Source organism: Psittacula echo, assembly GCF_963264785.1.
Source record: "Psittacula echo genome assembly, chromosome: 16".
Lineage (NCBI taxonomy): Eukaryota > Metazoa > Chordata > Aves > Psittaciformes > Psittacidae > Psittacula > Psittacula echo.
The window spans coordinates 9,952,286-9,973,270 of NC_137752.1; the positions used below are offsets into that span (position 1 = coordinate 9,952,286).

Genomic DNA, 20,985 nt, shown 5'->3' on the forward strand with positions numbered 1-20,985 from the left:
GGGTGGCAGCACACAGGCAGTCACACATCACAACCACGCAGCACAAACCGTGCTCAACGCACCCAGCCCCAGAGCTTGTGTAAGCCTGGGACATGCAGAGATCAGCCATGGAAGAATCCTGCACGCTGCTGTGATGGGAAGGACCCATCTGAGCATCAGGAGCATTGCTAAGGAAGGGAACAGGCTGCACCCTCTCTGCAGCTCGGGGTCTGCCTGTGCTGCATCTGCAGCCGTGAGGGACAAACCTGATCTGTCGCAGCCCCTCTGCCCCAGACATCGTCCTGACCCCTCTGGAGCCAGCCTCAGGCTGGGCTATCCCCAGTGGTTTGGCACCAACAGACACTCGTGCGCTGGGGCTGCCTATGGGGAACATCTGGCTCTGCCGTCCCATGGGCTATGAGCCCTCAGCCACCGCAGTGGCCACCCATGTGCCATGAACACATCTCCCAGCACAGGCACCAGGAGACTGCACGCACCGTTTCCCTGTCCCCACAAAGCCAATGCGCTGACTTCTGCCATTCGTGTCTTGCCTCTTAACCACCAACTCATCGCCTCTTACCGTCACAGTCTGGCTGCTTCGTTCCAAGCCTTTGGAGGAGAACATCACAGAAAGCTTTGGAAAACCCCCTAACTACGTATGAACCAGCCCACAGCATCCACAGCCCCTGACTCTTCAAAGGGCTCCATCCAGCAGCAGGGCTGTGCTCTGACCAGCTTGACAAGAGTGCACGATGCCTCTGCAAGTGTCTGTTCAAAGGAGGCCTTCAAACATCCTTGATGCAGGAGTTATGGCAGTTTGGAAGCCAGCCCCTGCACAGCTGCTCTGGTGCCATTTGCTGCTTAGAACAAGTTAAGAAAGGGGGTAGGGGGGAAAGAACAATTTTGGCCTTACCCTCGATGCACTACAGCAATGTCTTTCACTGTACCCTTTTATGAAGTGGTGCTCCTCATGCTGGAGCCCTGTCTCCTTTGGAGCATGACGTTTTAATAGTGTCTTTTAAACAAAACCAAACAAGCAACTTACCACGGCTCAGAACTACTGATCCCAAGGGGAGCTGTTTGCCTTGAACAGGCATTTTGGATGAACTTACCCAGAGATACGGTAGGGATGGGAAAGGAAGATGCTATTTTCCTTCGAGGCTGCCATGGCAATGCAACAGCTCTGGCTGGTGGGAGGAAGGAGATGCAGCACGATGCAGTCACCCAGGAAACCTCTGTGATGCACCAGGAGCTGTGTTGTGTCGGGCCTGGCAACGCTCCCAGCTCCTCAGGTTTGCCTGGACACGTCTGTTTGCTCCCATCAGGAAGCCCTGGATGAGCAGGGGGATGCCGCAGCGCTTGTCAGGTCCCCCCAAGGCTCGTAGCCCTGGGACAGCTGTGCCAGATGTTCCCCACCAGCAGCCCCAGCACAGCTCTGGAGAGCCCCAGTCACTGGTGCAGCAGAGGCTCAGGGACTCCCCACGCTGTAGGGGAAGGCTCAGCCCCCCTCTCCCTCGGTGCCTCCTGGTCTGGCTGTGTGAGGATGCAGCCCTTTGCTTCACACACACAAGGGTTGCTCCCATTCCCAACACCATACAGGTGACTTTGCTCTGTGTGTGGTGGGGTTCACGCCCTCCAGCTGAAGGCAGGCACAGAAACATGGGGTCTCCGGCACTGAGCAGCCACCATGGCCAGCACATCACAGCCACAGCGCCCTAAGCACCAGCGTCATTTCACCAGCTCCAGTACCAGCAGTGAGGCTGCTTCACTGCCAAGGTCTCTCTATGGGCCTGAGGAGCTCAACCACAGCGCTGGCAGAACCATTTTAAGGTTTCAAAGCACTAACCAGAAACCAGAGAGTTCTCATCTGTTCAGGTCCACGCTCCTCCACCCAAAAGCTTATCTGAGGAGCTAGAATTGCTGCTTTGACTCTTGCCCTTGGTGCCTAATGAGGGATCTGGAGTTTCCAGCCTTTATAAATGTACTGAGTTTGCCCAGCTCCTGAGCAATACCAAGGGACAGCCCTCTCCAGCAGCTTCAGGTCTGCAGTGGATGGCCTGTGAGGGGGCGATGGCTCTTCTCAGAGGTGTGCAGTGAAAGACAGAGAGGAGATGACAGGTACAAGATGCACCGAGGGAAGGCCCAGTGGACACAAGGAGGAGTCTCCTGGGGCAGGAGTGGCATCTCCATCCTCAGAGATCTTCAAAACCCAGATGGGCAAGGCCAAGAGCAGCCCAATGGAGCTTTGTGGTTAGCTCAGCTTTTGGTGGGCAGTTCAATAAGAGACCTACAGAGGCTCCTCCCAGCCCAGGTCTTCTAATTTTAACACGAAGGAACTGCTTACTGAAATGTAGCACTGTATTAATGACACCAAACAGCGATCCCAGGCTGGTCCAAGTCCCACTGGCCCAAGGGGGTTCAGGTCAGCATCATCCCAGCACTTCCAGAAACTCCCTTCAAAGCTCACTCCTTTAAATGACCAATGGCTGCTCCTTCAAACCTGGGGTTCCACACTTACCAAAGAGCTACTGAACAATCAGAGCAAGGTGTCTGTGCTCAGTGCAGGCACCTGGGTGAAAGAACAAAGCAGAAATCACTCTTGTCAAGGTTATCATCAGAATTTATTGATATGAGAGAAACTTTGTATGTCCACGTGTCAAGAGAGGAACAGCACATCCTGATGGAACAAGCACAGAGCCCATCCAGGTGACCTTACAGTGCTCGGGCACCTCTGAACTCCAAAGTACAGGAGATCACACACACGGCTGGGTGTTGCTGGGTGCATTGGACACAAACACTCCAAATACACAGTCAATGTGTGGTTTGCCAGCACCCACCCAGTGCCCCACAGGCTGCAGCAGGGACCACACTGGCTTTGACTCCCATTGCCCAGCTCCAAGCAGACACTGCACAGGTAACAGCAGCTCCTCACAGCCCCTGCAGCCAAAGAGGAGAAAATACCTAGATGGGGGTGAGATCCACCTTGGAGATGGGCTGACTTGGACCCTTTGCTCAGAGGACCAGCTCATGTGGAGGTGCTGGGGAACCCCACACTGGGTCTGCAATGGGACAACCTGGGTCCTACCAAGTGAGCCACAACTGAGAATCTTCAGGATGGAGTTTGCCCTGCCCAGGGAGCAGCCACAGCCACGCTCCAGCCTGGCACCTGCCAATGCAGCAGCAGGTTATTCCTGTCAACATAACATTTATCCTCAGATTCTAAGGGTTTGGACATTCCCCCTGGCAGCAGTGCCCTGTCGCAGAGCTCTCAGCACAGCCATTCACACTGAGCTTGTGGCTAAGATAAAACCTATCTTATTATGCTTACTGGAAATACATGCTATGCTGGATGCTGTTTAAAAGGCACCAAGTGCTGAGCTTTCACCTTCTCCCAGCTTATGAAATACTTGGCTTGGTCCTAAGTATCTTGCTTAAGGATTAGAGAGGGAATAGCAGAGTATTCCCCAGGCACTGGGTAAATCCTCAATGGATTTATTGTAGAGCTGAATTCCCTCCCTCACTCCAAATGGATTTCAGAGCCCTCTAAAACCCTCCAGAGAATGAGCTGTTTGTGACAGGACAAACGAAAACCAACCCCAAGTTCAATGGTCTCGTGTTGTGCAGGGAGCACCCAAAGCAGAACATAAACCCAAACTAAGGGGATGTGTCAGTCCCACCTCCCGATGCCAGATTTGATCACAGCATGAAGGAGCCTAGGCCCAAGTGCATCTGCCTGGCCAACAGCACGAACCCTGCCACAGACGTGAAGAGGAACCACGAACACTCAACATACGTGTCAGGGCATGTGCACCCGTGTGTGCTGAGGGACCACCCGTACTCTGCTCCTCCTCTCACATGAGCTATGCCAAGTGACACGGCAGGTTCTGCGCTCAGCCATTCGGTTTCACCAGATCCGAGTTCCCTCTGCACAGGTAACAGCATTGACTTAGAGATCTCATATTAATGGGTACTTATACAGGATTAATTGCACATCAGTCCATTGTGGCTACAAGTTCATTAGGCTAATGAATCTACATAGTGACAGTAGTACAGTATCCGCTACGTTTCAATACAAACTCCCTAGCCTAGCCTTAATCTGTAGGTCAGAAGAAGATCTTCCACCGCCATGATCTTCCTACAACCTTTAACATTCATTTTCAAAGTTATTTATCTAGAAAACAAACAAAATCCAGTGTGGGGAAAACGCACATATAGAACAAAAGCAGTGCTTAACAACCACAGGAAAAAAGAACATCAGCTTGGACTCTGGGATCAGCATCCTCTGTACACCCTGGCAGTGTTACTTCCAAAGGGTTGCTAAATGCTCCGTCAGTTCTCAAGTCCATAAAAGCATTTCCTAGCTCTAAATGTTTCTAGTCTCTCACTATACATATTGTCTGCAGCAAGAGCATACAGAAACACTTGCTAATGTGCACAAGACTTCCATTTGATTTAATGGAATAGTTTTAGAAGACTGAAGTCTTTACTTGTAGAAATACAACTGTTTGTGAGTGGCAGTGCTCTCACCGACTGGCAGCTTCTGTTCCACCCAGGAGAGAGCTCCAAGTCCCTCAAGGTTTTACTCATCTATGTTGCCCAAAGGTGTGTGGGTATCCAAGAAAACCCCTCTCACAGTATTCCCAGGAAATGATTCAGAAGAGGAGATGATTTTTCAACCAAATGAGATCCTCTGGTCTTGTGTGTCAGACCATGGCCAATAGAATGAGCAGCTGCCATGGACGTCTCAACTTAAATACGGTTCAGTCAAGGGAGGAGAGCAAGGTGGCCTGACCATCTTCTGTGAGGTACAGGCAGAGAGGCACCAAAGTCACTCTGTTCTCAACAGTTTGTCTCTTTTTCCTGGAGTCAAATGTTTGATTCCATTTGTTCTAGCAGGAAGTGGTGAATCATGTCAAAAGTGGGACGATCTTTTATATCCCTGCTCCAACATTTCAACATCAGGTCAAACACGGGGTTAGGGCACAGAGGAGTCTGGGAGAGATAGATCTGAAAGGAAGAAAGGTGCAGCTGTTTCAGTGAGTTTTCATATAGGAACTGAACCTTTACTAAATGAACACCAAGAGGACAGTTTCACTCCAGGTTCACAAGACACAGCCATCATGCAATGCTTGAAATCCATTAAGCATGAATCTGGCAGTGGAGTCTGAATGCAGCTTTGATGCCATCTCAAATGGCACTGCAGACACTCTGCCAACACGTTTGATGAGCTGGTCACAAAACAGTGCTTTGTCCCCCAGGAAACACGAATGCTTTGGAGAGATTTGTCTTCCAAGTGACAGCAACACACAAACCAAATCCAAATTTACCACAATAAAATCCAAATACTTCCACTCACCGTAGACAACCCATGAGGCTTTCTAAGCATCGTGACAGCTTGTTAGCAGAGAGAAAAAACACCTTTTAGAGCTTATCTAAAGCACAGCCTGGCAGAACTGTTTATTCTCCTCTCATTTCAATACACATCTTTTAGGCTCTTCACTAAATCATTAGCATTCAGGAGACAGAGAATAAAACCTCCCATTATTTTATTCCCCTTAATCCTTTAACTTGACTGGTGCTAAAGGTGAATTTGGGGAGACCAGCAAACTGCTTTGAACCTGCACTCCACAGTTTTGGGTGCTGTGATGCTCAGTACCGTGAGGCTGTCCTGCATCATCACTGGTGTCTATTGAAGGCAGTGGAGCACACAGTCCTGCCTGGGAGCTGGTCAGAGAGGACAGAATGATACAGACAAGCCCTTCAGGAAGAGATGGCCAAAGGCTTCTTGGCATATGTGGAGATATTCCAAAGAGTATCTAATCCCTGGGAACTAACAACATTTCCTTCCCCACCTCAGTACGTGCTTCCTGGTCTTTCACAGAGAACACTAGCAGGAGAGAGATGCAAAAGGAAAAAAGCACAAGGATTGTGTAGCAGAGCCCAGAAAAGCCATGGAGGACAGAACAGACTGAGACAGAAGTGGTTTACAATAAGGCAGAAGCACTGGACAGGACCAAGAGATTCTTCCAGCGGGACTCCAGGATAGGAAAGCTAGTGCAATGAGCAAAAGATAAAGGGGAAGAGAGGTGGGACACACTGAGAAGATGAGTAATAGAAGCAGAGTCCTGCAGATGATGTAAGGCCAGCAGAAAGGCCCTGGGAGATCCACCAGGATGTGACCAGGTCAAGTGAAGGAAGGAGAGGTCATGTTTGCTGTCTTACCTGCCTGCCCTGGCTCCGGAAGAACTCTCCTGTGTTCTCGATGACTTGCTCATCCGAGAGGAGGCTGTAAGGTTGCTCCTTACACAGTATGAACATCTCCCAGAGGGTGACCCCAAAGGCCCAGACATCACTGGCTGTGGTGAACTTGCCCTGTGAATGAAAGAATGTTGTCAGCCCAGGTTGCTCACAGAGCACATTCAGCAGAACCCATTCCAGTCTACACCCTCTGCAGCTAGACACGAGGATGCAGAATTCATACCTGGGAAGATGCTCTGAAGAAGAGACAGCAGAGCAGGTGACCTGCTCCCAGCAGTGCACAAAGGCACTGAGGTATGAATGGCTGCTGTGTGGGACAGCAGCAGCATGTCTGTGGGACCCACAGGACAGCTCTGAGAAGGTGCAGTTGTCACTGGGGCAAACCTCTTGAATCAGGAAGCAAGTCTCAGAAAGCCAGAGACAGCTCTGCCTCCTGAGAAAGCATGTGCAGCAGTAGGAGAATGGACTGTGGCCTTCCTCCACCCAGAACACAGCAGGGCAGCCCAGGGAAGCTTTGAACAGGAAGCAAAGCCCTCAGGATGAAAGCAGAGCCAAAGCAGACTCCAGACTCTTATACAAACGCCAAGATAATTTTAATCTCTGCACATAAGAAGTCAGTGACAGTCTGCTCAGATCCCTGCTTTCTGCCTTGGAAAAAGGTGCCCAAACTGGCTGTGTTTGGAACAGTGTTTCTGAAGAAGTGAAAAGAAGCTAAACATTGCTCAGAAAATAACAGAAACCACTTAGGGGCTGTTTGGGCAGGAAACATCCAAGACCCAGATTGCCCAGGTTTATCTGGCAACCCTAGCAGTGTGTCAGTGTTTGGAAGATGCTCACACAGGGACTATGAGTGACTCATGGTTTAGATGCAGCTATAACCAGAAAAATAGGGTGAATTTAGAAAAGCTTGGGCCTATCAGCCTTTATAGAACAGGTAATTGCAGTTGTTCTGGGTACTCAGAGTGTGTGGTAAGAAAACAGAACCAGGTGATCTCACCAGCTAGTGTGAGAAAGAAATACTGGGCTCAATATTAAGGACCTGCCTCCACGCTGGGTGAGTCTGGGCTGTTGAATGTTCTCCAGAGGGGAAGACAGCAGGACCCTTGAACAGGAAACAAAACCCCAACCTCAAAACCTGACTTGGCACTTGAAACTCAAGAAGTTTTGTCCATGCCCCTTTCACTTCCCAGCTGGGGAAACAAGCACAGAAAGGCAACTTCCTTACAATTGCAGCAGGAATCCTGAATGCCAGGCACAGAACAGAAATAAGGCCCCAGATGAGGGCTGATGCCATCCAGAGGGACCTGGGTAAGCTCAAGAAATGGGCCTGTGTGAACTGCAACAAGGTTGAAAGGTCAAGGTCCTACAGCTGGCTTGGGGCAACCCCTGGTATCAATCCAGGCTGGGGGAATGAAGGGATTGAGAGGGACTTGTGGGTGCTGGTGGATGAAAAGCTGAACGTGACCCAGCAGTGTGGGCTTGCAGATGGTGAAACACTGGCACAGGTTGCCCAGAGAGAAGCCAGATGCCCCATCCCTGGCAACATTCAAGGTCACATCGGATGGGGCTTTCAGCAATCTGATCTAATTGAAGATGTAGGGATTTGGACTAGCTGACCTTTAAAGGTCCCTTCCAACTCACAGTACGATTTGTGCTCTATTTGCAAGTGCACACTCTTTCCCCAGCATGAGTTACATCCAAAGGAACCTAATGGACTTCTCACCCAGGATCATTTGTAGCACACATTTTGATGCTATAAAGGACCTTCAGACACACGTGTTGCTGTTTCAAGGGTGGAAATCAGAGGAAGGGAGAATGGTTTTGTGCAGTCCCTACCAGGAGGATGCTTTCCCAGGCCATCCAACGGATGGGCAGTACAGCTCTTCCCTGGATCCGGTAGTAATCCCCACTGTAGAGATTCCTGCTCATGCCAAAGTCTGCAATCTTGATGGTGTAGTTGTTCCCCACCAGGCAGTTGCGAGTTGCCAGGTCTCTGTGCACAAAATTCAGAGATGCCAAATACTTCATTCCAGAGGCAATCTGGGTGGCCATGTACAGCAGGTTGGAGTAGCTGCAGTAAAAGGAAACAAAGAACAATCACTGTTGTTGCCCACACTTAATAGTTTCTTGCATTTGCTGTGTTAGGGACCTGTTGGTTTAGTTTTTGCTGTGTCACTGAAACTCAACTGTCTAGTTTCAAGCACTAAATCCCTTGCCTGCCAGGCTAAGCCAAGCTCTTGAGCTGCCAAAGCAAGAACAGACAAGCTGTCCCTGAAATTCAGGGCCCTTGGAACTTCACATCCTTTACAGTTTTTAACATCGTGTTAAACTCAAGATTTTCAAAGAGTTTATGCAAAGTACCAACCTTCTGCAGAGAGACATGGAAAATTCAGCTATAAATCTCAGAATCTCGTATCTTAAAACCTGCTTGGCCTGCAATTTCACACACTGCCACTGTGGCATGCTTACATTAATGTAAGTATGTCACAACATTAAAGAGACCTTATTTTTTAGTATGTTTAATATTACTGAAAATATAAACAGAAGCATTTTCCATCTAATATAATTGTAACTCCCTGATTAGCAAAATTAAGGTAATATCAATAAAGCTGCACAATACACAGACAGGGTTTGGACCATCTGCCTTTCAGCATTCCTCACACACTGTTATTCTCTGATGTTTCCCACTGTGGGTTGCCCAAATGCTCCACACAACCAAGCATTTCTCACAACAAATCTAATAAAGTGTTCACAGTTGGTATTTCTCTGATAAAAGTCAGAAAGTCTGTCTCCTCCTCCTCATGCTCTGGTGGCAGTGAGAGAAGCAGTAACATGTTATCCGAATTACAGTGATGGAATGCATCTAATGATTACAGATCCAATCTATTCTCATCAATAGCTAAGCTACCACTACAGCATCTAATGATAATAGATCCAATCAATCTATCCTCATCAATAGCTATCAGTACAGTGATTCAGTCAGCCCCTTGCCCTTGTAGAGGCTTTGGGCACTGCTCCTCTCCCAGCCTTTCAGCACAGCGACCACCACACTCAGCTAGGTGATATCCAGCCCAGTCCCACAGTCAGGTCCATGCTTTTCCTGAGTTGGGTGAACCTGTTGTGCCCAAGAGAAGGAATTCTGCCACCCACTTGTACCTTGTTAACCTGGTTGCTGGCTTTCCACATTGGAGCGGGCACAGCCTCCAAGATCCTACATTCTCCCTTCCCTTGCTCTGCTGCAGTTGTGTCCTGCCTCAGGCTGTTGCTCTGCTCTTTGAAGCAGCCCAGTCTCTCCTGTCTCACCTGCACCCCAGCAGGGTCCCACCAGCAGTTACCTTTTGGCTCCCTGCTCCTTTGCTCAGCAGGCTCTGCAGGGCTGAGACAGGAGATGCTTCTTGGCAGAATTATCCTCATGACTTGTTAGACAGACAGAGAGACAGTGGGGAGATGCATTTCAAGTACCAAACAGCCATAAGGACTTAGAAATGTGTCACCTCTGCAGGAAAGTGTTCAAGTATTAAGTGTTCAAGACTAGGTTGGACAGGGCTTGGAGCAAGCTGCTCTAGTGGAAGGTGTCCCTGCCTGTGGCAGGGGTTGCAACTGGATGAGCTTTAAGTTCCCTTCCAACACAAACCAGTCTGGGATTCCATGCAACAGCTGTTCACCACATCCAGTGCACCAAATACTGGGCCCGAGACACACATGGGATGGTTGGACTTTGCCACATGAAACACCTACTGGCATCAGCAGAGCCAAGCTGCCCTCTATGGCAGGAGGATTCATTTTACCCTCAGTAAACAACTCCTCTACAGATATCTGAGCTGGTCACACCGGCTTCCTTTAATGTGAAACTCTACCTGGCTGGAAGGAACAAGAGGCTGAAAGATCTGCTGGATTGAAAGAAAAACCAGAAGAAGAGCCAGATGGAAACCAAGCAAGAATAATGTGAGTGACAGTGCTGAAGAAGTCAGGTGAGAGGTGAGGAGCAGATACAGAAGAAAGGACAACCTGAGACTTTGGTCAGGAAAAAAGCTACAAGTCTAAACGTAAAAGCTGTACCAGATGTGCAGAAAGGACAGCAGGACTGGAGAAAGCTGGAAAAGCTTTCTACTCAGATGCAAATCCTTTCCCAAACTACAGTTCCTGGTTCATCATGACTGCAGGAAGCCAGTTTAACACTCCACAAGACTGACCACTGCTAGCAACTGGCAGAAACACTGGTGTTGTCTTGACTTGGTTAAGACCCAGCCACCTCCTGGTCCAGTCCAGCAGGACTGGCTCTGCCTAACTGACTAGTCCTTCAACTATAATTAATCTTTGGGGAGGTCCATGCCAAAGGCTAAGCAATGCACCAGCTTCTGATCAAGAAAGGTTTCTTCCTCCACACAACTCTCCTCTGAGGAAAGGATTTCTGCAATATTAGGATGCTTTTATGTTAGATTTAATCCTCCCATATAGGAGGAAGACAAGTGTCACCACTGACAGAAAATGGTTTGCCAAATATTCTCCTGCTGGCTGATGAGATCTTTCCTTAGTGAAGCTCTACACTCAGCTTCTCTCATGTAATATTTTTGAGACACCCAGAGAACAGATGAACCTGCTTGAAAGCCCAAGAGACATTCCCGATTTTCTTCTTGTAACACAAGCCCACCAACATGAACAGATGTCACATCAGCAAACAATACATCTAAGACGGTCACTGTGAACAGCCCAGTCAGGAACACCTCATGGAACACAGGTCTCCAGAGACCTCAAGAACATCCCAAGCAAAGCAGGACTCGTGTCCAGTGTGTGCCATGGCAATGGCTGGGCTGGAGGCAAGTCATTGCTTGGAAGGCACAGCAAATGAAACTGGTAGCTCTGTATTGCTGATTTGTCCCAAAGATGGGCAGTTCTTCTTACCTGACACAGGGAATGTTGTTTGAAATGGCAAATTTGCTGTAGATCTCTCTCTGTGACAGGAACTGATTGAGGTCTCCATTTTCCATGTACTCTGTTATCATGCACAGGGGATCATCACGCACACACACCCCCAGGAGCCGGATGATATTTGGGTTCTTGAGCCGTGACATGATCTTGATCTCCTTCAGGAAATCATTTCTTGTAAAACAAAAAACACAGGTTTGAATCCTAAACTATTCCTTTGTCTAAGGAAAGCAGCAGTGCCGTGTAAGCACATCTCAGGCATTTATGCTTCTGCCCACAGCAAGTTTGAAAGCTGGTTCTGTGCTTGTGGTTAACACCGACCCCTTCCGCAGCAAACAGGATTAATACAGCATTTCAGTTTGACATCACATCTGTTCCTATTCCCCACTCCCTGCTTGAGTCCTGCTCCTTACATGAACACACACCAGAGACACATGACACTCCCGTACAGGTGTCACCAGGGTTAACCTATGTGACACTGGTGCTTGGGGACTATTTGCTTTCCTTCCCAGATGGCTGGCACTGTGGATGCGCTCACCTGGCTGTTTTGTTGACATCTGATCTCAGCATTTTCACTGCCACAAGAACTGGCTGGTGAGTGAATTCTGTAGAGGAGACTCCCAAGAATTCCAGCAGGCCATCGGCTTCACAGAGGTGCACCTGAGGGGCAGAGGCAGCTATGAGAGCATGCGCAGGCAGAAAACCAGAGGAAAACAAGCACAGAATCAACCAGGTTGACCTCCAAGATCATTAAGTCCAGTCATTCCCCAGCACTGCCAAGGCCACCACTAACCCATGGCACTGAGGCCTCGTCTCCACCTTGTGTGAACACTTGCAGGGACGGTGCCTGCAGCCCTGCCCTGGGCAGCCTGTTCCAATGCCTGAGCACCCGCTGGGGCAGGAATTGTTCCTCAGCTCCATCTAAACCTGCCCTGGTGCAGCTTGAGGCCGGTTCCTCTTGTCCCATCCCTTGTTCCTTGGGAGCAGAGCCCAGCCCCTCCTGGCTCCATCCTCCTGTCAGGCAGTTGTAGGGAGCGATCAGGTCCCCCCTGAGCCTTCTCTTCTCCACACTGAACCCCCCAGGTCCCTCAGCCCTTCCCCATCACACTGTGCTCCAGGCCCTGCACCAGCTCCAGTGCCCTTCTCTGGCCCCGCTCCAGCACCTCAATGTCTTTCTTGTAGTGAGGGGCCCAGAAATGAACACAGGATTTGAGGTGCAGCCTCACCAGTGCCAATGTCACACTGAGGTCACCAGTTTGGTCATCACTGGCAGAATGACCAAGTGAATGATCTAATGAAGGTGACACTGTTCTGATCAGAAATAGCCCATAAGTTGGCCCTAGATGCTGGACAAAATGTGTACATCCACATTACAGCCCAATACATAGCAACACACATGGACCGCAGCCTGACATGTTCAAGCACTCCGAACTGACTTCAGGTGTGCAGACTGTTGTAGTAGAGTACTGAGGCACTCCAGTTCACCCAGGAAGTACTGGAGATGCTCAGGAAGGCCTGGAGGAGTCTGCTCTGCTCTGCATGTGCATCCAAATAGCATGGCTGCAGCATGTTTGGCATGTGCAGCACATCACACCAGCCATCCAAGTCCAGAACTCTCCTGAGGCCTGGCTTGAGTCACTGCTTGAACTTAACTAAGGAGCATCCAAGAAGTACAGACAGCTATATCCCCTAGTCCTCCAATTCGAGGAGGAAAACAAAAAGGGGAAAAAAGTGTGAGCACGTGTATGCAATGTGAACACCTCACCTGGGAATAAAGCCAGAGATGAACACTCTGAGTACACAGAATTCCATGTTTCCTAGAGTGGTTTGTTTTGGAAGGGACCCTAAATATCATCTAGTTCCATCCCCCCCACCATCTTCAGATAAATAAATCAATGAAGACATAAAATTACTGCCAGGGCTGTATTAGAAGGGCTGACAAGACACTGGTGAAGAAGTAATCAGAATGCATATTCAAATGGAGAACTGGGCAACAGATGCTGGAGGAGAGGAGCAGACCAGATGTGTCAGTGTAAGACCTGCAGCAGTGAGGGGAATACAATGGGAGCTTAATGAATTTGATAGGAAGAAAGCAGCAAGGGCTTGTGACAAGCATGGGGAGCAGAGGGAGACAGCACAGAAAATGGGACAATGCACAGAACAGAACCAGAAGTACAAAGGTGCTGCTGTAGTTGTATGGAGAATGAAATCTGCTGTGGTGAAAGTACAGGCACAAGAGCAGGAGTAGGGAACAGTCACAGCATGAAGCGCATGTGTGACAAGTGCAGGTGATGTGTCACTGAGTCAGGGAGTGGATGGTCAGGAGCAACCAAGGAAAAAACCTGAAAGGGAAGGAAGCTCTGATGGAGAGGTGAAAAAAGCAGTGAGCCATGGTTCTAGAAGCAAGACCACACTCTAAGCCAGGAGTGGAGCAGAACATATTATGATGACCAGTTTGGGAAAGACTAAGGAGGTGAGAAGGAGAGATGGGAGAGTGTGATGCAGCACACTTGACAAAGTAAGGGAAGGAGCCTGTGGTGTGAGGGAAGGAACAGGCTCTGAATCCTGACAGTTACTAGAAGGACAGGAATGAGAGGGCAGGAGAAACCAGAAGCAAAACAATAATTTAAATGAGAAAAGCCTCTGCTTCACTTCTGGAGCACAGCCCAAGGCAGGGCAGGATCCAGGCAACAGCAGAAGGGGCTACACTGACAGCCAGATCAAGAGGCTGCGCATGTCAGCACCTTCCCAACACATGGAGTGATCCAGAAAGGAGTGAGTGGGACAGGGAAGGGGCTGGGGTAGGGAACATGCACTGTCAGAAGGGAGGAACTATAAAGATAGGCACATCACAGAGGAGGAAGCTCAGTGCTTTGTCAAAATGTAGTAGACAGGTAGAATTTAAGGCTGCAAATGAGCAAAAGCTGGGAAGGAAAAAGAGACAGTGGAAGAGAGGGAGCAGGAGAGGGGAAGACCTGCTCAGTATGGAACTAGGCTAGTGTGGAGAGGAAGCAGGGATAAAAGGCAACGTGACAGCATTCACAGCTTGAAAGGAGCTCTAGGAGTAAAGAGAAAGCTTAGCAGATGACAGAGACATGTATCATGCTGCCTGAGGCTTCTGACACAAACTGGGGCTTGACCAATGCTACAGGATATGTGAGGGCATCACAGTGCCTGGGAAATGTCTGTCTTGGGTCAGTGTGCAGAGTCCCACCAGAACCTCCATCTGCTAATGGAAAAACTCTTTCTACAGCTGCTGGCTGGAGCCATTGCTGGAGCTTTCAAACTGACATGTCTAGAGGTGGGTGACAGCCATCACATGCTTGAGATGCCCACAGAAGAGCATGGAACAGTCTGAATTCCCACCACCAGGCCTTTTCTGTAAGGTCATAAATAGGGATACAGACAGCAAGGTTCACTGGTTGAGAAGACTCATGTGGTAACCAAGCAGCAGCCTCCTAGGTGCAGAATGGGGGGCTCTGAAACCTATCCAGAGGGACATCAGCTTTCCCCAACAGCAAAGACATATTGCACAAAACACTGGTATGCAGCACAGCTCCCAGGTATGAAGTAGTGCAGAGACTCTGCTCTGCAGGCATCTCCTTTCTGGAACAGTGGAAGTGCTGTACCTCTCCAAACTGCCCTTCTCCCAGCTTCTCCTTGAGCCGCAGCTGCTGCCGTGGGAATTCACCCACGGAGATGTCCTTCTTGGTAAGGGAGTCCACGGTGAGAGCAGGCACCGCGTACATGTTGTTGCCAGTTACACCCTGCAGATGGACAATATCTGTCTCGGCATAGTGAGGAACATTGTTCTGGAAGCCTTGGTGAGGAGTGGACTTGGTCAGGTCGGGCTCAGCGTAGTCCCCACTGCACACTGAGGGGGAACCAAAGACACGTGGAGTCAGACACACACACACTCCCTTAAAACCCAGCCTGGCCTGGCTTCTGCTCCTCTTGATCCTGCAGAGCTCTGGCAATCCAGCCAAGCTGTGTGCCTACTGCCTTGTACCAGGCTACACCCCGATGGAAGACTCTGCTTGAACTAAGGCTTAAACCAGAACAAGCTGCGCTTTTGCACACACCACAATACCTGTGAGTGTCAGTGAACTCGTGTTAACAGCTGCCTGCTCTACCCAGTCATGGGAGCTAAAGTTCTCGGCCAGGCATTGAGGCATGAAGGCATGAGTCTGAAGTGAATTCCTGCTTCTGATTCATCCTAAATATGATCTGTTCCCTTTATCTGTTGTCTGCAATGTCAAACTTACTCTGGATTCCCTTCTGCAACAAAAACAGATCAAGGTTTCCATTCTTCATGTACTCTTAGCATGCTATACTACCTCTTAGAGCTTATTCACATAAAAATCATGAGATAACTCTTTATAATTAACTCCCTATATGACCAGTATTACACAGACATTTGTTTTGATTCAAATTCACATCCTGACTCAACCCAATCAGTCTCCTTGTGTACTATAATACTGGATCTTAGCAACTTGTCAGTGCTTGAGGAATGCAGCACTGCCCTCCCATTCACTCATCAGAGTACAAAACACTGCTGGAAACACTCCCTCCTGCTTGCATCCAAAGCTCCCCAGGGGCTGCAAGCCAGGGCACCACTGACAACTCTGCTGCACTTCCCTCTGCTTTTCCCAGGGGAATGTCAAAGAGCCCTTGCTGCAGGAAGAGGTGCTAAAAGTCTCTCCCAGCCAGTCTGGACAGCCTAGAAGTGCTGCAGGCAGTGACTCCACTGCCAAGGGGCTGATGAGACAAACAATGTGCCATTGCCAAAACCAGCCCCTAAAAGATGACCTGGCTGATGTATTCATAGAGTCTTCAAAGGGAACAAGAAGCCACCACCCTCTAGTGGGGCTGGTGCTCCATCTGCCAAAGGTACATGCTAAGAAGTTGCAGAGCTCCAGAATATTGTCTTCAGTCCCTGGGTTACTATTGTATTGCACAGGAGTCAAGAGGAGATTACCTAGACACCACAAAGTCTTTAGAGACTGAGAGAAATAACAGAAGAAGAAACACATAACTTCTGGATGATTACATTACCTGAATCCTCTGCACTCTGGGAGAGCTCTGGAAGCTTTTGGAGCAGCGTAGCTGGCTGGTGATATTCCAAATCCAGTGGGAAAGCACGTTCATAGGTGGGATTTGACTGGTGGATCTGGGTCTGGTTATTGGCAATGGTGTAGCTGTAGAAGGAGAGGCGAACTGTGGCGTCCTCCTCCAGGATTCGACGTGGGGCCTGCAAAAGAGAGAGGAAAAAAGCTGAAGTGATGCTCAGTTGTTAAGTAATGTGTTGGCTGCAATCACAGCAACTTCCAGTAACATCTTGGATAGAGGCTGGCATCCTCCCTGCTGTGAGGATAGAGTTTTAGCTGCTCTATGGAGCTGGGGAAATCCTGTACTTTCCACTTAATTCTGAATTCATCAGGGTTAATGCTTAGCACTGAACTTGTGCCTGCAAAATAGCTCCACTATATTACCTTTTCCAACCTTTTTTGAACATACTGCTTCCAAAGAATAATGATTATAATCATCAGGAGCAGGAGAATAATAGCCACAAGGCAGCCCACGAGGATGGAGGTGCTGGAGTCATCTGTTTTCTCTCCTATCCAGGTGCTGGTCACAGAAGAGGTGGTTTCTGCAGTCATAGAGATATGAAGAAGAATCTGGAGTTAACAAAACACAGTCTGTGCTGGCTAACTTGCTACATGTCCCCTCCTACACACTGGTACAGGAAGGATCTTAGGCAGCTCCCTAAGCATTAACATCAGCTGTGTTCACATTCTGCTCTCAACAGAAACTCTCATTTTGGAGGCTCACAGCTAGGAGCTGTGCAGAGGACTTCTGCAGTCAGACTGTTCTTTGGAACAGATTCCTGCAGTAGATCCATATTAGAGCAGACAGTTGTCAGAGTTTCACTGGCTGCATATGTGCCTCCAGCCCACTTGTTCCAAGGCAGCCTCAGCCAGCTGAGGGAAGAAGAAATAGCTGAGGCTCAGAGGGCTGCAAGATGCAGCCCTGTGCACAAGGGCAATAACCACACTCAGAGCTCCAGAAATGGAGGGAGACACCACATTAACTAGACTGCTGCTGCGAAAACCCCCAACATGGGATCACTTGCCATGGCAAGTGAAAGAAGCCCTTACCCCAGGTCCCCTCGGTAACATTGTACTCAGTTTCCGGCAGATCTGTTGTGCTCGTGGCGACTGTAACGAAGTTTGGATTCACACTCTCCATGTCTGTGGAAGGGAAGGAAGGTGTCAGTTCAACCCCCAACCTCCCTGCTCCTGCCAGTGCTCAGTGCAATCCCAACCACCACCCCTGCACTCCCCAGCAGGACAGGGCCGACACGCAAGCAGCAGATACCTGCTCTCTCAGCACTTCCCAGCACACCTGCAGCACTGAGTTTGTCCGGACCACTGCGTCTGCAGGACGCTCCCCTGAGCTTGGCCAGGGACTGAAGCAAGAGCTTTTCTTCCCATTCTAGCTCGAGCAAGTCCAGAGGAGGCCACAGAGATGCTGCGAGGGCTGGAGCAGCTCTGCTCTGGAGCCAGGCTGAGAGAGCTGGGCTGGGGCAGCCTGGACAAGAGAAGGCTCCTGAAGGGGAGACCTGAGAGCAGCTCCAGTGCCTAAAGGGGCTGCAAGAAACCTGGAGAGGGGCTTGGGACAAAGGCCTGTAGGGACAGGCCAAGGGGAATGGCTTTAACCTGCCAGAGGGGAGACTGAGATGAGCTCTTAGGCAGAAGCTCTTCCCTGTGGGGGGCTGAGGTGCTGGCCCAGGGTGCCCAGAGAAGCTGTGGCTGCCCCATCCCTGGCAGTGTTCAAGGCCAGGCTGGACACAGGGGCTTGGAGCAAGCTGCTCTAGTGGAAGGTGTCTCTGCCCATGGCAGGGGTTGGGGTTGGATGAGCTTTAACACAAACCAGTCTGATTCTAAAGAATCACCAACCCAGGCTAGACCAAGCACCTGCCTAGTTCCACATGACAGAGGGTAGCCAGGAGCTGCTATCAGCAAGCTGCAATCACAGCCTTCCTTCCCCAGGAACATCCTCTCACTACAGCTGATCAGGAACCGTCAAGTACAAAGCTACAGACAGATCATCTCACTGTCAGTGCTGGCAGCTTTCCCCCAGACTCTTGTCCATTCCCTACTGGAGCCTTTTAAAGCAAAGCACCTCAAAGCACTGACTCCCACATTGTAGTTAAGACTGGAGAAAAAAAGGCGTCAGCCTCTTATTTTGCACAATCTGCTAACTCGGTCATCATGTGTAGATATACATATAGACAGACAGAGATATAGATAGATATAAATTATTCATAACAGAATACTTGGTAAAGAGAAATACAAATCAACCCCACAACCAGTGGGCAACTGCCTTAAGGAATGCTTTACAGTCCAGTTTGTGGTTGTCCTGGTTGTGCTTCTGCACATGTGCACAGAATCAGCCTGAAAAGCATCCACTGTAGAATGGACCTTTATGTCCCTGCACTACCCTTCCAACTCTTTCAGTGCTTCTACTACCTCCTCCTTCCAACCACCTAGCTCCACAGTGCCTACAATCAGGTTAACCCCACGCATCCTGCACCTTCACACCATCTCCCTTGCTCTCTGTGCTTCCAGATGTGCTTGACTGAGGGACACTCACCCGACTGAAAGGAGATCTCGCTCATCATCATCCAGGTGTCAGCAAAGTGGAAGCGGCAGAGGATGGCTTTGCCCACGCGCTGGCTGAGGGGCACAGTCACAAACCTGGCGCTGGGGTTTTTGTCATCCAAGACAGTTGCCACCCCAACAGGCTCAGGCTCCCAGTCTGCGATCAGGCGTGGTTTGAACAGACACTCCACCTTCTGAAAGATCTTCACCCCCTTGGAAAACATGTTGTTACAATGCACCTAGGAAGGAGAGAACAGATCACATGGGAGGAAGATTCACTGAAACCTAAATCAAGCCTCAGGGATTATCCATTCATTAATATTATCTAGTTCTAGTATCTCCCTGTATGAATACTGCCAACCCACAACCCAACAAGTCCCTAACGAGGGACCTGCTCAGTAGAGCTCCAGCCACTTGTAGTGTGCAATGAGAACATATGTGCAGAATGTTACTCTGAAATAGCTCTGAACTTTACATGCAAAAGCTACATTAAGAGTCGAATTTTGGCAGCCTCTTCAAAAATCAAACCTGGTGCTAATCTAAAGCCTCACAGAGCAATTCTCCTTGAATATATATCCTAAAAGGGGAAAGAAAAACCACATCTCTAGCCTCTTCTAGAAAGCCTTCATCATCTACAGTCTAAGCTACTTAAAGAGAGATACAAGCACAAGAAGATATTCCCATGCCATAGAGCAGCTCTTGTGCTGTGGTTGCAGCTTAAACAGAACTGAAGGTCTACATTTTAAGATAACCATCACACAGCCTGCATCCATCAGCCTCTCATGGTGGCTCATCATCAGGTGGTCCCTAATGCAATAGCACCACTGGAATTTAAGCTACCATTGCTATGGTGCCAAGCTAACATCTGCCTAAAACCAAGGCATCCACTCTCACCTCCAAGTTACAGCTTCACACAGTTCACTTTCATACTAAGCAGCTCACAAACTGCCTTCAGGCTGACCTCACACCTCCATCCCTGCGAGGTTTGTTTTAGCCCCCCAGGAGCCAGCAGTAGCTTTCTTCCTTCCTGCTCTTGGACTGCACTTAAATCAAGAGGCTGCAGCATAGAAGTGACTTCTCCATTTTCCTGAGTTATGGCATTGCAGACCCATCAACACCAAACTTGCTGGCTCTCTCCCAGGTGTCCAACACTTCCAAGGAAGCAGGCCTGGCAAAGAGGGAGAGGGCTAGTAAGGATCCTTTATGCTGCTTCACTGTCTGCCTTCAATGCAAGTCTCACCCTTCTCAAACAAAGGCAGAATCACAGACTGCTTTGTGTTGGAAGGGACCTTAAAGCTCATCCAGTTCCAACCCCTGCCATGGGCAGGGACACCTTCCACTAGAGCAGCTTGCTCCAAGCCCCTGTGTCCAACCTGGCCTTGAACACTGCCAGGTTGAAGAACTTCTTCCTAAGTTCTCATCTCCATCTCCTCTCAGGCAGGTTAAAGCCATTCTCCCTTGTCTTGTCCTTGTCCAAAACCCCTCTCCAGGTTTCTTCTAGCCTCTTTAGGAGGCTGCTCTAAGGTCTCCTTGGAGCCTTCTCTTCTCCAGGCTGAACAAGCACAGCTCTCTCAGCCTCTAAGTTATGCCATACAGTCCCAATTTTCTGGACTCCAGTATTTTGGTATTGTGTCCAGTGATCAGGAAAGGAATGAATAATGTGATCTTTAGTCTTCAGTCCCCTTCAGTCTACTCCATTTCATAGCCATGGTGGCCCGATCCTTCCCAGCAACTCTAGGAACTATTTCCTAATGACTGTGGGGTATTAGCAACAGTGACAACAACAGCCTCCATACTCAGTGCAGCTTTGAACCCTATTAATTGCTTGGCCTCTGCGAGGTCCTGCAGTGAATAGCAGTGAACGGTAATGAGGACAGCAGGCCTGATGAACAGGAAAAAGACAAAAGAAGGGTATTTGCATGTAATTAGGAACAGATGAAGCTCAGACAACGTTATTCAATAGGGAGACATAGTCATCCATAACAAGGCAGGAAAGCCTGACGCCTGCAATATAGAATTTGTGCCATATTTGGACAGGAGTTGGATATGTTCATGTCTTGGACTGATACAGAGACACTTTCTATTCCAACCACCACCTACGGAAGTCCAATTTTATAATAGGCAAGCCTAAGTAATTTGCAAAGCAGCTGCAATGTTT

The 20,985-nt window shown here is 49.2% G+C and overlaps 1 protein-coding gene across 1 annotated transcript in view; it reads right to left on the reverse strand.

Annotated features, from left to right (window-relative positions):
• Nucleotides 1-4,845: 4,845 nt before the first annotated feature.
• LOC308227777 (discoidin domain-containing receptor 2-like) overlaps nucleotides 4,846-20,985 on the reverse strand; it is a gene marked incomplete at both ends in the record, with an annotated part of 33,220 nt that continues 17,080 nt past the window's right edge. Inside the window, 10 exons of the mRNA XM_080630614.1 lie at nucleotides 4,846-4,986; nucleotides 6,202-6,351; nucleotides 8,074-8,308; nucleotides 11,140-11,337; nucleotides 11,702-11,823; nucleotides 14,793-15,037; nucleotides 16,219-16,414; nucleotides 16,656-16,813; nucleotides 17,322-17,414; nucleotides 18,820-19,066. Of these exons, the coding sequence (XP_080486740.1) occupies nucleotides 4,846-4,986; nucleotides 6,202-6,351; nucleotides 8,074-8,308; nucleotides 11,140-11,337; nucleotides 11,702-11,823; nucleotides 14,793-15,037; nucleotides 16,219-16,414; nucleotides 16,656-16,813; nucleotides 17,322-17,414; nucleotides 18,820-19,066 (1,785 nt within the window). The remainder of the gene's footprint in view (nucleotides 4,987-6,201; nucleotides 6,352-8,073; nucleotides 8,309-11,139; nucleotides 11,338-11,701; nucleotides 11,824-14,792; nucleotides 15,038-16,218; nucleotides 16,415-16,655; nucleotides 16,814-17,321; nucleotides 17,415-18,819; nucleotides 19,067-20,985) is intronic.